The sequence below is a fragment of the Colletotrichum acutatum genome (genome assembly GCF_030867785.1).
Source record: "Colletotrichum acutatum strain CBS 112980 chromosome Unknown BDZ83scaffold_74, whole genome shotgun sequence".
NCBI classification, from domain to species: domain Eukaryota; kingdom Fungi; phylum Ascomycota; class Sordariomycetes; order Glomerellales; family Glomerellaceae; genus Colletotrichum; species Colletotrichum acutatum.
The window spans coordinates 83043-97275 of NW_026849068.1; the positions used below are offsets into that span (position 1 = coordinate 83043).

The 14233-nt window shown below is 55.2% G+C and overlaps 4 protein-coding genes across 4 annotated transcripts; 1 reads left to right on the forward strand and 3 right to left on the reverse strand.

Annotated features, from left to right (window-relative positions):
* Nucleotides 1-105: 105 nt before the first annotated feature.
* On the forward strand, nt 106-1820 carry BDZ83DRAFT_675322 (general substrate transporter; the record flags this gene model as incomplete). Its single annotated transcript, XM_060511151.1, has 2 exons — nt 106-601; nt 727-1820. 2 exons carry the CDS (start codon nt 106-108, stop codon nt 1719-1721), a joined length of 1491 nt encoding a protein of 496 aa, XP_060362841.1. The 3' UTR covers nt 1722-1820.
* Nucleotides 1821-2437: 617 nt separating this feature from the next.
* On the reverse strand, nt 2438-4403 carry BDZ83DRAFT_754062 (uncharacterized protein; the record flags this gene model as incomplete). Its single annotated transcript, XM_060514433.1, has 4 exons — nt 2438-3161; nt 3212-3348; nt 3401-3863; nt 3937-4403. The coding sequence occupies 4 exons, from the start codon at nt 4401-4403 to the stop codon at nt 2438-2440; spliced, it is 1791 nt and encodes a 596-aa protein (XP_060362842.1).
* A 2095-nt stretch (nt 4404-6498) lies between these two features.
* On the reverse strand, nt 6499-9337 carry BDZ83DRAFT_412617 (uncharacterized protein). Its single transcript, XM_060502924.1, has 3 exons — nt 8772-9337; nt 8476-8703; nt 6499-8415 (listed from the first exon to the last, which is right to left on the reverse strand). Exons 1-3 carry the CDS (start codon nt 9145-9147, stop codon nt 6512-6514), a joined length of 2508 nt encoding a protein of 835 aa, XP_060362843.1. The 5' UTR covers nt 9148-9337; the 3' UTR covers nt 6499-6511.
* A 2829-nt stretch (nt 9338-12166) lies between these two features.
* On the reverse strand, nt 12167-13838 carry BDZ83DRAFT_412660 (FAD binding domain-containing protein). Its single transcript, XM_060502925.1, has 3 exons — nt 13523-13838; nt 13192-13465; nt 12167-13137 (listed from the first exon to the last, which is right to left on the reverse strand). Exons 1-3 carry the CDS (start codon nt 13727-13729, stop codon nt 12197-12199), a joined length of 1422 nt encoding a protein of 473 aa, XP_060362844.1. The 5' UTR covers nt 13730-13838; the 3' UTR covers nt 12167-12196.
* Between the last annotated feature and the right edge of the window lie 395 nt (nt 13839-14233).

The following is a 14233-nucleotide window of genomic DNA, read 5'->3' on the forward strand; positions in this document are numbered from 1 at the left end:
CATCAGAGACAACTGACAACACACACCAACTTTCTTCTCTCTAGAAGAACCAAACAGTGTGGTCACATTCACGACTACTACTACAACCCACAGTCCCAAGCTACTATGGGCCGCCATGTAACCATCTGGTCAGCCGCGTTCCTGGCCACGGGCGGCTTCCTCTTCGGCTTCGACTCGGGCATCATCACTTCCACAATCGCCCTCCAGACCTTCAAGTCCTACTTCAACCCTTCCGACGCCGTCGCGGCCGGCATCGTTTCCTCCTTCCAGGGCGGCGCCATCCTCGGCACAATCATCAACATGATTTGCTCCGACTGGCTCGGCCGCCGCAACACCGTGTTCCTCGGCTCTCTCATCTCCATCATGGGCTCCGCGCTCCAGGCCGGGTCGGAGAATCTCGTCGCTCTCATTGTTGGGCGGTTCGTCGGCGGGACGGCTGTTGGTGTACTGACGTCTACGATTCCCATGTACGCCTCGGAACTCGCGCAGGCGAGACATCGTGGAAAACTGTCGGGTCTGTTGCAGTGGATGCTTAGTTGGGGGTTCCTGGTCGCGCAATGGTTGGGGTATGGGTGTTCGTTTGTGACGAACGACTTTTCATGTGAGGCCCCTCTGATATTTCCCCTCTACACCATTCCGAGCTCCCTTCCCCGTGAAGGCTTCATATCTGGGGTTGAAACTATTTGGTGAACTGCCATGGAATATGGAGCTGACTTAGTACATCAGGGCGCTTCCCACTGGCCTTCCAATGCATCCCCGGCATCATTATCGCAACAGGAATCTACTTCCTCGAAGAATCCCCCCGCTGGCTCGTCGAAAAGGGCCGCTACGCCGAAGCCCGCCGCAGCCTCGACAAGCTCCGCGTCGGCGTCGACGAAAAGGCCGTCGACGTGGAGTACAACGAGATCCGCCACGCCGTCCGCACCCAGTCCGCTCTCCGCGAGAACGGCAACCTCTGGAAGGCAATCATCACAAAGCCCTCCTGGCGGAAACGCTTGTTGCTGGGCTGCGGCGTCCAAGCCTTCTCCCCGCTCTCGGGTATTAATGTAATCAACTACTTCGGCCCCCGCATCTACGAGCTCCTAGGCATCGGAACCCAGACCTCGCTCATGATCATCGGGATCAACGGCGCGCTGGGCATCATATACAACACCGTCGGCCTCTGGATGCTCGATCGCATCGGCCGCGTAAGACCCCTCATCGCCTCAGCCGTAGGCCTAGCCGCCGCCCTCCTCGTCAACGCCGTGCAATTCCAGTACCTAGACCGCTCCAACGCAGACCAACTACGCAGCATGGTCGCCATGAACTTTGTCTTTGGCTTCTTCTTCACGCCCTTGGGGATCATAAGCTGGGTCTACCCAGCCGAGATCTTCCCCCTCGAGATCCGCGCCCTCGGCAACGCGCTCACGACGTTTACCAACTGGACCATCAACCTCGTCCTCGTCTCCTTTTCGCCGCAGGCCCTCACGGCCGTCGGGTTCAAGTTCTTTTACGTCTTTTTCGTATTCAACGTCGTTGCGGCGTTGTGTTATTACTTTTTCTATCCCGAGACGTCGGGCCGGACGCTCGAGCAAATGGATGAGCTGTTTGGCGATTATGTTCCCATGTCGGAGCAGAGTGCCTTGGGAACTGTCATCACCGGGTCGGACAGCTCGAGAGGGAAAGGTGGCAAATATGGCTCGTTTTCGGTCCACGAGCGTGTATCCTCGACTGCGGTGTAAAGCGGTTTCGAGAGCTGTCAAGAATGACAGATGTTATGGTTTCGTCAGTCGTTCCTGCATGGCAAGGGGTAATGCAATAGAACGGGCTCGTAAATGGGTATAGACCACAGCTACATTTAGTCAGAACATTCGCTATTGTAATAAGCCTTTGAGATTAATCTCATTAGACAGGACGTTTCACTAAATATTTGATCAAAGGCACATCTACTTCACGTACACTGAAGCGAGAGCAAAACATCGTACTCATACGAGCACAGGCATATCTAAACAAGCGATTACAAAGTTTGCATTACTAGGGAGGTATTTTAAAGTAGCCATCAAAGCATGGACTCGTCGCCATTGATACAATATGAATGTCAAGAATAACGAGCTCGCCATGAAGTCATGACTAAAGCCACACCGAAGCGTACGGGGTTCATTTAAAAAAGCACTGTGCTCTCATTCATACTCACTCCCATGGATTGTGACGATGATAAGGGCGCGCCCCAGCTGGAGGGCAAGTCTTCATCGTCGATTTCCTCCTCGATCGTGCTTAGTTCGCTCCTTGAGAGCGTCGAAGGCGACGAATAGATCAGAGGCTTGATGTCCGACTCGAAATCAGGCATCGCCCCCTCACCCCATATCTGGAGGAGTTTCCGATGCTTCGCGGCCCGATGCTCTGACGAGCCAGAAGGCGTAGGCAGCGTCGCTGGCAGGGCAGTACCGCTCACCGCATTCTAGTCGGTCTTCTCCAACAGTGTCTCGTCCTCAGACTCCTCTTCAATGCTCCAGTCCTTGAACCCCTCGCCCCGGACCCAGCTGATACCCTTTCTCCAGCTGCCCTCCTTGACAGCCCTCGCGTCTCTCTCGTAGACAACGCCGGTCAACATCAATGCCATGACAAAGACCCATACGTCTCCGCCCTTCATGGCCTTCCACCACCTTCTCTTGACGCCGACCTTCCATAGAGAGTCGACGCTCACGCGGGCCGAGTACAAGAAGACACCTCGTCCGCTCTTGCGCTCAACCCAAGCCCACAGACCGGCAAGGAAGCCTCCAAAGAAGAACCTCTGAGTCGGCAGGAATGTGCGAGGGAACCACTGTTGGAAGAAGCAGATGCTGGCCCAGGCAGTGGAGATGGCACCGGTCAAGAAGGTGCTCATGCGCAACGACTTGGCGATGACACGCTGCAGTGTTGTGACGGGAGCGTTGTACAGCGAGCGGAACCGCGGAACAAACGTCATGACGGAGTAAATGACCAGGAAGAATTTGGTGAGGCCGGGGAAAGAACCGAGCCAGAAGTTGAGGTAAGTCCGTAGACAAGATGGGTCGGATGGATGAAGAGTAGCGCATGAAAGCGAAGTAATTATGGGATGTGCTGACGAAGTAAGAGGTGCAACAGCGCTGAGCGTTGGTGGCAGTGTTTCCTTGTTCGGGAAGAGGGTTGGTGACACGAAGGGTCTGCTATTGTTAGAAAAGGCGACTTTATGAAATGATTCAGGGAGACTCACGGCCAGTTCAGCTTTGCCATCTGGGCAAGGTTGTCGACAATCTCCATGGCCTTGGGCCACTTGAGATGAGAGGGGTAGTCGTTTGGCCTGGGGTGGATGTATGCTGTTGAGTTTTTGAAGATGAAGTTTCCATACGACTGGTTAGGGGGTCAGCATTTTCCGAGTACAAAGCTCGACAGCATTACTCACCTCGGGGAAGCAATCCCGGTCAAAGACAACAGCATGAAGCAGCTGTCCAAAGGCAAAAGGCTGGATGAGCCAGCTGCCCCACCACCAAGGCCTCTCCCTCTTGACCTTTCCACCGTTCTTGAAGCCCCAAATCATGCCCTCCTCTTCACACAGGTTCCAGCCGAATTCGAGGGCTCTGAACAAGGTGTAAATGGCAATGGTGACGCGCAGCTGCTGGGCGGGGTACACGCCGAGGAACGCACCAGCGAGAGAGGCGCCAATGGCCGGAGCAAAAGGGGACGTCAAAGTCGTAGTTGTGCGCGGGTTGCGCTGGCGGAAGGGCGCCGCTGATGGGTCGAGTAGGTGCGCTCGTAGGCGGTTGAGGAATCGGAAGAGGATGCGGTAGAGAAGGAGGATGGCCGAAAGGGAGAGGGAAAGTCGGAGGGTGGGTGACTTGTGGAGGGGTTGCTTTTTGGCATTGGGACTGGAAGTGTGCAAGGTACATCGTCAGCATGCTGTCTTTCCCGCCTGTCTGATTGATCGGAGCAGCAACTTACTCTGGCTTTCCGCCCAGGAGTTTGGTCGAGATGAGAGCCCAGCCTTTCAAGGCCATGGCTGTTCCCAAGAAGACGCGGAGCGAATGACGGACGGCGCGGGCATTGTAATCGTCGACAGCTCTCCCGGCACCAGCCCCAGCACCAGCGGGACCGGCGGCGGCAGCATTCCCTTGTCTTGTGGCAGCGGCCTTGTCACCATCGACGATGCGCTCGACGGCAGTGACGCTCGGCGCAGCCCTCTTAAGCAGCCGCGAGCGCGACAAGACGTACTTGTGTAGGGTGGCATACTCCTTGGCGGAGATTGTGTATCGCAGGGTGTTTCGGAGGATGGGATCGGTGATGCTGTTGCGCGATGGCGGCGGTCGCGACGAAGGGCCGCCTGCGGAGGGCCTAGGGCTCGATGTTTGCGCGGGACGGGAGGCTGCAGGCGGGCCTGGCCGCGACGAAGAGGTCGCGGCAGAGGCCATTATCACGAGATGGGATGGCGGTGGTGACTGATTGCGATGAGGCGCCTGATGGGGGAGATGAGGGGCGCCAGAAGAGGATTGTGTCGGTTACTGATATCGAGGTCTTGACGAGATCTAGGCGTTGTAGTATCGTCGTCGTGGTAATAGTGTGTGCTTGCTTGTGCGTGGTGTGTGGTGTGTCCCTCGGTGGTTGGTGGTTGGCAATGTGCTTGGTCCGAACTGGAGAAGCTCTTGGTTAGCACGTGCCAAAGCCGAAACCTTGGGTAGACGGCCAATCGCCCAAGTGCGTGTGCACGGTGATGGCTTCAATGACGAACTTACTGTGGTCGAGATACCAGAGGTAAAGGGGAGGGATGCGCGCGCGAGTCGTGAGAGAGACGCAATTAAGTTAGAACAGCAGCTGTTGAAGGTGAGGCGAGAAAGAAGCAACAACAAGTTAAAATGGTGTAGAGCGTAGAAAGGCAAAAAAAGCAATTGGGGAAAAAAAAAAAAGCAAATCCCAAATGATTGCTGCCGCGCGTGGTTATGGTGGGAGGAAGGAATGTGAACGGTAGGTATCTTCCCTACCTTGGGTACCGAATGGAACGGACTGAACGGAGCAACCTGGAACCCCTCGAGCCAAACACCCAAGGTTCCGTCCGGGGGACCGTCAGAGTGTCACGGGAAACATTTCCTTGGGCGGCCGAAAGCTCCAAAAGCACATGCCTCGGCTCTCAGGCCCAACCTGGAATTATTGACCACCACTTCATTATCCATCCCACTCATCCCTCCAGTTACCTACACTAGTACTTACTTACTTGTAAGGACAAAGTGCCTACCTTTCCGGGGTCCAGTATCCGTAGGGGTAGAAACAAACGGAAACCGGTGCCTCCCATAGGCCCATGTAACGCAACTAATTCCCTGGGCGTCTCCCCCCCCCCCGCAGCAGGGGACTCCCCCACACTCGTCACTTGCAGACAACCCAAGTTTAATGACTACTTCATGCATCATCCACACTCACAAACTTACTGTGTATTACTCCGTACCTAATCCAGTACAAGTCGCGTCTTGATTTTCTTTTCTTTTATTTTTTGGTTTGTTGACTTTGTAATGTTTATACTTACTGTTGTTGACGTTGCATTGGCCAACTAAGCGCCTCTCTGTGTCGCGTTTGTTGTCATACTTCATCTCAAGCTCACAAGGTAAGTTAGGCATCTAAAGGTACCTTACCTTAGCCGAGGCACGTGAGGTGGACATCACCGTCTCCTTTACTTCTCACTTACAATTCACCGAGAGGCTCACTGAGTCTCATTAAGTATGAGTGTCTCATCTTCAAGTCACACTTCATCTCTGTCAATCTTCAATGAGTACCATTTTCGCAATGCACGCATTCACGGCCTCGCAAGCCATTCCGTTGCTAAAAGAAAACACACGTCTCATGCCCTGCTACTCTCCGCGTCCTTGCCTTTGCTTCCTCGGCAAACTAGAGTAGTCTTTCTCATCTCACTCATCCTGGGTATCCTTCATCCCCACAACCGGCAGCCATATCCTGGCCTGAATTTTTGTCCCTCCGTCGCCGTATTTTTTTGGTTCCCCTCATATCGTCATATGCCATCGTCATTCGTGGCCGCCCAGGTAGATTGAGGATATATTCCACCTTCTCTGAGTCAGGGTAACCAGAGAATCTTGATAGAATCCCTCGTCTATCCTCACCCAAGTGCTCTTCCCTTTCTGTCAAGCCGTCCCCTAAAGAATCGACCAGCTTCAGAAAGTCATGAGCATCCACCCGGGACAGTCCTCGTCAGATTGTTTGCACGCGCATACAAAGGAAACTGGCACAGTAAACGCCCATTACCAGCAATAAAAAAAGGCGCTGAGCGAGACTGCCCGCGCGCTTCTCAAAGCTTTTATGTTCTGGCTCCAATGCCAAAAAGAAAAAGAGAAAACTGCCAACACCATATGCAATGCCGAAACCTTCGCCCTAAACCTGAGAAAAGGTATTGCTGCCGCTTTTTATACTCCATCATGCAAATGCGATTGCAGTCCACTGCGGGTCATCCACTGTTTGTTGGTTTTTTTTAGTTTCCGTGTCGTAACATCGTAATCCCCGCTTGCCCGATTGCACCGTCTCAAGGATAGGCCGCTCGGCTGGTAGCCTCAACGTGGTTGGTGCCGTTTTGCTGCTGCTGCGGCGCCATCAATGGAACCCACTGCCGGCCGAGAGACGGCGCGTCGCCGTTAACGTACGAGACCACGTCCTCGCGCCAGCCAAGGGCATGCCACTCCTCATTCTGACGGGGATCCGCACTCTGCAGGCTATACAAGATAGACTCGGCATGCGGCACCGCACCAGATCTGACCGCCTCAATCACTTTCGAGCGTCTGATCTCCCGCTCAGAAACGACGGCCCTCATAATGTGGTGCCGAGCCTCAACGTTCGCCCATCCATTGACATTACCATAGCCACTGGACTCGAGGGCTGGCTTCAAGTACGCAAACGGGAGGTTGATGAGAATGGCTGAGAGCGTCGACCGGATGCTGTTTTGCTGGGAGGATTGTGAGGTCGAATCCGAGCCGTTCGATGTGTTGTCGGGGCCCAGAGCGAGGTCGCCGAATTGGATGTGCATGGGCCGAGAGCGACGGTCTTGACCTGCCGTTCCGCGAGCAATGGTGGGTGTTCCTTCGCGGGGTGGAAGCGATGTCGAGGCAATAGGAAGTCGGGCAAAGCGCTCAGGATCGGCGACAGACGTGTCCAAGGTGAAGTCGGGCGGGAAGTTGTTGATGATGAACGAGATAATGCTATTCATTAAAACGTGGACAGGCTCGCCATAGACGAACTGGCTATGCCTGTCAGCTGAAGCGCGACTTGGCAGATCGGCGAGAGCGAAGCCAAGGGCACGCTCAATCGTCGACCAGCTCAGGGAATGAGACGCTATCTCCAGGCCACGGAAGACAATTGGCTGCCACGCCAGGATATGGCCGGCGGCAGCATAGCCAAGGGCAAAGTCGAAGCGGTCATCGGCGTTGCCGGCCATGGTGAAGTTGCCATTGGAAGCTGGCTCAGGCATATCCAAGAGCGGGAAGGCGTACAGGTGCTGGACGGCCATCCAGAAGGCGTCGGATCGGAGGTACTTGTCATCGGACTGCAGGAGGATGGTGCGGTTAGCGCCGGGCGAGCTGGATTCGACATTATCGGCCTCTAGAACGTTGCGGACGGCTTGGCTTCTGGCAAGAACAAGACGGTGACCTGGAAGGCGAACGGGAGGAGCGCGGTCGTCGAGGTAGCGAAGCTCCAGGGTGCAGTCGGCAAAGGCAGGGTCTCTAAACTGCGATCGCAGATAGGCGGCCATATCGTCCAATCCCTGGTGCTCGTGGCCGGGGTGCATCATATGCGGAGGCGGGATGGGCCCTGGCATCATTCGCTGGGGCGGTACACCGAAAGCTCCGGCCGGAGGAGGGTGAGGGCAAGCGTCATCGACATGTGCCGTACCGTTGGGGACGCCTGGCGCGGGGTAGTGGTTGTAGGCACCAGTGTCATCCGCATGGGCCGAAGAGTGCGACCCCTGGAAACTATGAGGAGTCGAAGGTCCGTAGCCACCGTTGAGATGAGGAGGGTACTGCTCCATGCCTCCATAGCCTGGAACAGGTCGACCGAATCCATCTACACCTGTGCCAGGAACAAACTCGGTACCGTAGGGCATCTGGCGGTGGAAACCGTTGGCCGCACCGCTGAAGGACCGTCCGTCGGGGAGGGGCATGCCGGGAGGGGGCATGAAGCCTCCAGAGTGAGGAGGCGCTGGAGAAGACGAGTTGGACGCGAAACCTCCAAACTGGAGGCTTCCGTTGCTGGGACGCGAGCCATGCATGTGTGGGGGACCGTTATGGACCGATCGAGGGCCCCGGTGAGAAGTGCCGTTGATGACGACGGGAGAAGGGCGCGAGCCATTGTGACCATTGGGTGGCATGTTGTAACGCGTGGGAGGGATGACGGGAGGGGGTCGGAACGTCGACGGATGCTGCTGACGAGCGTTGTCTGTAACATTGTGGTTAGGGCTTTGCGGCGTGACAGCATCGCAAGATTGAAGGCTCCTACCCTTCTTCGTAACTCGGACCGCCGCGGGCGGAGAGGTGAGGTGATTATTGCATGCGGTGTGTGAGAGGTGGTGACCGGAGTTGCAAATGCCAAGGGCGGGCATACCTCGAACAGGCTCTTCAGCAGAGCGGGGGGGGTCTTGGTCGGCGGCGGTTTTGTCGGTCGATTCGGACTCTTCGGTCGTGGATGGGGTCGGGATGGCGGCAGAGGACTCCTGAGAATCGGTAGCTAGTAGAGAAGAGTAAGTGTGATATTCTCCGAGTGCGTTTGAAGCCTGGCAAAAAATTGCTGCGTACCTTCGCGATCCTTTGTGTCATCGACTTCCACGTCGGCAGGCGAGGGCGTCTCCTCAGCACCATTGCTGGCAGTTACAGGCTTTTCCTTGTCGTTTTCGTGGGTGGCAATTTCGAGATCGATGGTCTTGGGCGTGTTGGGGGCAGAGTCGACGTCGTGCTGGATTTTCAAGGAAGAGCCGTTCGTGACGGCGGGTCGAGGAAGGGTCGCAATAGTGGCGGCTTGGGCAGCAGCGGCGGCCTGCTTTGCAGCCGCATTGGCCTTGACGCGACGGTCCATGGGGAGAGGAATGACGGGAACCACACGCCTTGCAGCGTTGGGCCGTCCATGGGCGACACCGGCACCGTTCCTCGCCTTCGGATTGCCGTTGGGAGCCATGGTGGACGGGGCTAGGCGGGAGGGTTGTGTGGTGGTGATGTTGGGAGGGTGCTGTTGAGCCCGCAGCGCAGGAGAAGCGGTCTTTGACTTGGCGGGACGGGCCCCAAGATTGAAAGTGGATGATGGGCTGCTGTGTGTGCCGGGGCCACACAAGGAATAGGAGCCGGGGGTGGTTCGCGGTAGGCGGTAGGCGGTAGCAGCTGTGGTCGGTTCGGCGATAGCGGCAGTATTCCAGAAGCGCAGACAGATCCAGGGCAGTTTCTTCTCAGAGTGGACTGCCTACACTACTCCGAGGAGAAAGTGGATATCTCTGAGGGAAAAACGAGCGGTCGAGCTGGATGGGAGAATCGCAAATTGTACGTCGTGTGGTGTGGCCTTGGGATGGGGGGGCAAGGCAACTGTCAAGCAGAGCTAGTGACTCTTTCTGTGCAGGGTGGGAGGAGCCTCTCTTGGGTAGGGGCTGCGCATGATAGAAGGGATATGCGGGTGTTGATGCGTGCCACCAATGTCTCCAGATGGCGAATGCAGGAGGAAGCAGGAAACAAAATAGCGAGAGGCAAGGAGGGAAAAGAAGAGAAGTGGGAGGGGGTTATGCCAAAGCGAGGCACGACAGAGCAGCGAGCAGCTTCAGGCGGTGCTGCGTGATGAGGTAAGGCAAGGTCAAGGTATCCGTACGGACGGATGAGGAGAGGGGAGCTGTGAGGGAGTAGAGTGGAGAGTCCCCCAAGCGTGGTGAAAGAGGCGTGACAATGGGATGTCAAGCACAAGAAAGTGGATGAAGGGGAGGAGAGAAAGGACCAAGGGGTAGAAGGACGAAGAAGAAGAAGAAGAAGAAGAAGACAAGAAGACGGGCCGTTTGAGTCTTGACGTCCTTGGCCCTTTGGATGACGGGGTGTTAATGTTGACTGTTGGGTCACAGGTCACTTGGGTGTTGTTGGTGGAGGTGAGAAAAAAACGTCCAAGAGCCACCGATTAATAAGACGGGAAGAAGGAAGGTGCGAGCAAGCTTCCGTCCTTGCCTTGCTTGACCGTTTCTATTCAGGTAAGGTCTTGGGATGTTGGTCACGTAGAAAGAAGTCAATGAGGCGTCAGGTATCCGTACCTTCCTGTACGCAGATAGATACTTAGGCATCCACCCAGCCCAGGAAAGAACTGCACCTTAGCTGGAGTTCTTGCCTCCTGCTCCTACCCGGGAGGATATTGAAGCTGGGTCAGGGAGCACTCAGTGCTCACTCACAGATCGTGTGCCGGTGCCTGCCTGGGTCAAGAAAAAAAAAAACAGAGACCGAAAAAAAAAAAAAAAAACCGATGATGACAAAAACCGGGGCTGCGTCACAAAATTTTAACCCCCGCAAGAACCTCAGAGAAGACACAAAAGAATAAAAGCGGTTCGATCTTCCCGGTACGTATTCAGAGCTTCGAGCTTCCCTTCCTCACTCTCATTGGCTCGAAATTGGCTGGACCCGAAGAGCTACAGCCACGACCCACTATAAGAAGCACGTACCGACCGATTGGATGGAAGGCACCTCACTCACCTGGAGAGGTGAAGGGGAAGCTCACCTCGGGTCAACTCACTTCACCTTGAATTCCGATGGGGCCCTTGATAGAGTTGAAAGAATCCAAGGACGAGCCTACATTATCCATCCCCTTTCACCTGGTAATGCGTAGACAATGTGCGCGGGAACAGACCTTCTTGCAATTCATATCCAGCAAAGACACCAAGGGATGCATGAAGCCGTCCCTTGGAGGAGTCATTGACACGGCTAGATCCGTTTGTTGTTTTGTTTGCATCCTCATCTCTCCCCGGCCATGCCCCGACAAACAAATCATCATCACTTGTCCTTAGCTCCGGGTCTTTGACAGTTGGTGCGCTGCAAGTCACACCACAATCTGACAAAAGACTCAACGCCATCCCTAAGGTAGGTACCGGTATCTTAGCGGCTGCACCTCTGAGGCCCTGACCGGCCGACCGACCGAGCTTCTTTGGCGGTCAGGTCCGTGGTGGCCACAAAAATAGCTTCCCATCTCCCAAGCCACCACGGCGGCCGGTACACTACCGTTGAAGCTACCTCACCTTCGGGCGCACCTCCCTCCACCAACTGTCCGGTTGTCATCAAGGTACAATCATGGATTATGTCAGCAGTACTTTACCAACGACGTCAGACCACCAACTGCTGTGTCCGAGACACTGGGCCACTTAAATCCAGACCCCTCCATCCGCTGCTGGGATCTTACTCATCGGACCAGAATCCGATTCAGGTCCCGTCCGATTCATGATCGAATCCCAGACTACCGGTCCGGTGTATCTGCACCCGGAGTCGATGTGGGGCCGTATTTTCCAAATGGAGCCCGGACTTGGATCTGACATTATTCGCAATGCTTACAGTCCACATTCACTGCACACATTTAAACCTTCTATGGACAGTCTTAGCTAGTCATGTACCTCTCATCGGCTACCTAGTTCAGAATCTTGACATGAAAAGGTTGGGAAAATGATGTAGAAGAGATGGAAACGCCTTATGCGCGAGGGACTTAGGGAGATTTCACTGATCAAATGATCGGAAGTACGTGCTCTTGACATCAGCGCCGTCAAGATAAGTACGGATGGAAAACAATGATCGAGGTTCGCGATGCCCGACTATCCTTTGATACCCATCGCTGCCTATCCGAGTACCTAGCTCAAGAGTCATTTCTGATGCTTAGTCCACAATTACTAAACACCACCTTCGTTCATATGCCGCTATCTGGATGGTGGCTCTAGCCATCAAGATCGGATGGAGCTACAGAGTCGGCAGCATCCGCAATTGGACCCAAAACCGTCAATGAAGAGTCGGAGAGTTTTCACAGGGAGTTCTCACGGTACGGGTAGTACCTCGGACCACTGAACGCAAACAAGTAGAGCGTGGTCCTGCCCAGAAGCTGGAGTCATGAGATTTGGCACCTCGATCCACTAAAGTCGTATGAACGCAAACGAGGCGAGAGTGGTTTTACCCAGAGCAGTAGTAATGAAATTCAAAAGGTTCTATTCAAACTCTGACGACCCTATATCTCATGCCTCAACTGGGAACCACTGATTAAAAGCCCCCAAAGGATCCCATTTCTTCTTCAGCTCCCTCAACCTCGTCAAACTCGACCCATACACCGCCTCAGGCGTCTCATCACCGTGCGCAAAGTTAACACACGTCGGGTTAGCCACCGCACTCGGCGAATAGCTCCAGATATCCCTAACCTTGCTCGCAAACGTCTCCGCCTCGCCGTCCAGTGAAGCATCAGTGTACCAAGGAATCACAATCGCCTGCGCAAACGCATCCCTCCTCAACGCCTCCTGCAGCGCCGCAGACCCCTTGGGTACAGACTGCGCCTTGGTCAGGTTATACCGCTCAATCAGCACGGTCGAGTTGGGCCCCTTGGTCTGAAATTTCGTGTACAGGTCCCATATCGCCGGCCACGTCTCGGGCTGCATGTGGTTAATGGTCGTGCTGTGCGCCGGCTTGCGCTCCTCGCGCGCGCAAAAGTTGTCGTTGCCCGCGTTCCAGCCTTCGTACCCGGCTACGCTGCTGCTATTCGAGATCGGCCCCAGCTTATACAACGGCGCGAACGCCGCAAGTCCACTTACGTCATTACCTTGGCGCAGGAACCCGGTGACGAGGACGGCGGGGGCATTAGATGGCGGTCCCGAGTTGGTGAGAACGAGGTAGACGACCTGCTCCGGTTTCAGAGGCAGGTCTTGGATGGCTTGGGCGACTTGCGGGAGCTTGTCCGGCGAGAAGAAGAGGTTCATGAGCCAGGCGTTGCGGCCTTCGGCCGGCATGGGTCGCGCCTTGACCGTCGCCGAGATGACGATGCCAAAGTTGGGTCCGGCACCACGGAGGGCCCAGAAGAGGTCTGGGTTGGATGTCGGCGAGGCTGTGAGGATCTCTCCGCTGGCGACTGCGACGCGCATGGAGAGCACATTATCAACGCCGAAGCCGACTTCTCCCATTTGGTTTCCTGTCATGCTGTTAGTTCAGAGCCCGTCTTGGATCGTCAGTGTCCTTGACTCACCATAACCGCCTCCTAGGATGGCACCGAGGGCGCCGACACAGTTGCAGTTGCCCGTCTGGACCAATACGCCAGCAGCATTGGCTGCTTTAATTGTGTCGCCAATGATGGCCCCGCCTCCAATAGTGGCTTCCGTCTTTGTCTTGCTGAAAAAGACGGCATTCAGACCAGCCAAGTTGATGATGACTCCGTTGTTACCGAGGTTGAATGTCTTGCCCCAGCCGTTACCGCCGTTCTGAGCAGTGAAGGGTATCTTGCGGCTCGCACAGTATTTAACCTGGTACAAAAGTCAGAAAATATAGTTCATGATGCGGCTTCTGATGGGACAACTCACGACGGCGCCAACATCCTTCTCAGTCGTTACATTCACCACGATGGACGGGATGGGAGCATGGTATGTACTCCATCTCGCGCGGAGGTCAACAGCTACTGATGACGATGCTGCTACAAGCGTCTTCAAGTCCTCCGCAACGGATGGGACTCTCACGGTGAGGGCGGAAGCCGTCGTGACGAGCAGGGACAGAGAAGAGAGAAGCCGCATTGTACTCGATGACTTGAGAACGTCGAAGGTGGCGTGATTGCAGCACACTAGCCTTCGACAGCAGACGACATGTTCTTATTCGTATCATCTCAGTGGTAACATTGTTGCCGTCTTACATGCAGCCTATATCCGGGGACCTGGCTCGTACAGTGATCAGCGAGTCATGGAATCCGCAAAGGTTGGAATCGTCAACCTGTATCTGGCGTGGGATGCAGTTGTCAGCAGGGTATAATCAGCGCCAAAGTACATCGCTCCCCTGGAAGGTGTAATTTGGAACCAACGGAGAAAACGTCCAGAATGCTGTGATTACCCTGCCCAGCCCCCAAGAAACCAGCCGCGCATTTTACACGAGGGCGGCAGAGCTGCGGTGGGGGGGAACTGTACGTTACATCGCCCATAGACTTTGAGGTCGCTTCTGCGCTGGCTCAACTTCCTATCCTGGAGCTGATGTCCTACCCCTGCAGTCGACCATCCGGAGGCCGAAATCCAGCGAATGGGATATTC

What these genes read in the sequence shown, in the direction of transcription:
- BDZ83DRAFT_412660 (XM_060502925.1), bottom strand. Translation starts at nt 13,729, where the DNA reads ATGCGGCTTCTCTCTTCTCTGTCCCTGCTCGTCACGACGGCTTCCGCC. An exon ending in AGAAGGATGTTGGCGCCGTC is followed by an intron (nt 13,466 to 13,522) that starts GTGAGTTGTCCC and finishes CTTTTGTACCAG; the next exon opens with GTTAAATACTGTGCGAGCCG. An exon ending in CATCCTAGGAGGCGGTTATG is followed by an intron (nt 13,138 to 13,191) that starts GTGAGTCAAGGA and finishes ACAGCATGACAG; the next exon opens with GAAACCAAATGGGAGAAGTC.
- BDZ83DRAFT_412617 (XM_060502924.1), bottom strand. Translation starts at nt 9,147, where the DNA reads ATGGCTCCCAACGGCAATCCGAAGGCGAGGAACGGTGCCGGTGTCGCC. An exon ending in TGACACAAAGGATCGCGAAG is followed by an intron (nt 8,704 to 8,771) that starts GTACGCAGCAAT and finishes CTTCTCTACTAG; the next exon opens with CTACCGATTCTCAGGAGTCC. An exon ending in GGTCCGAGTTACGAAGAAGG is followed by an intron (nt 8,416 to 8,475) that starts GTAGGAGCCTTC and finishes ACAATGTTACAG; the next exon opens with ACAACGCTCGTCAGCAGCAT.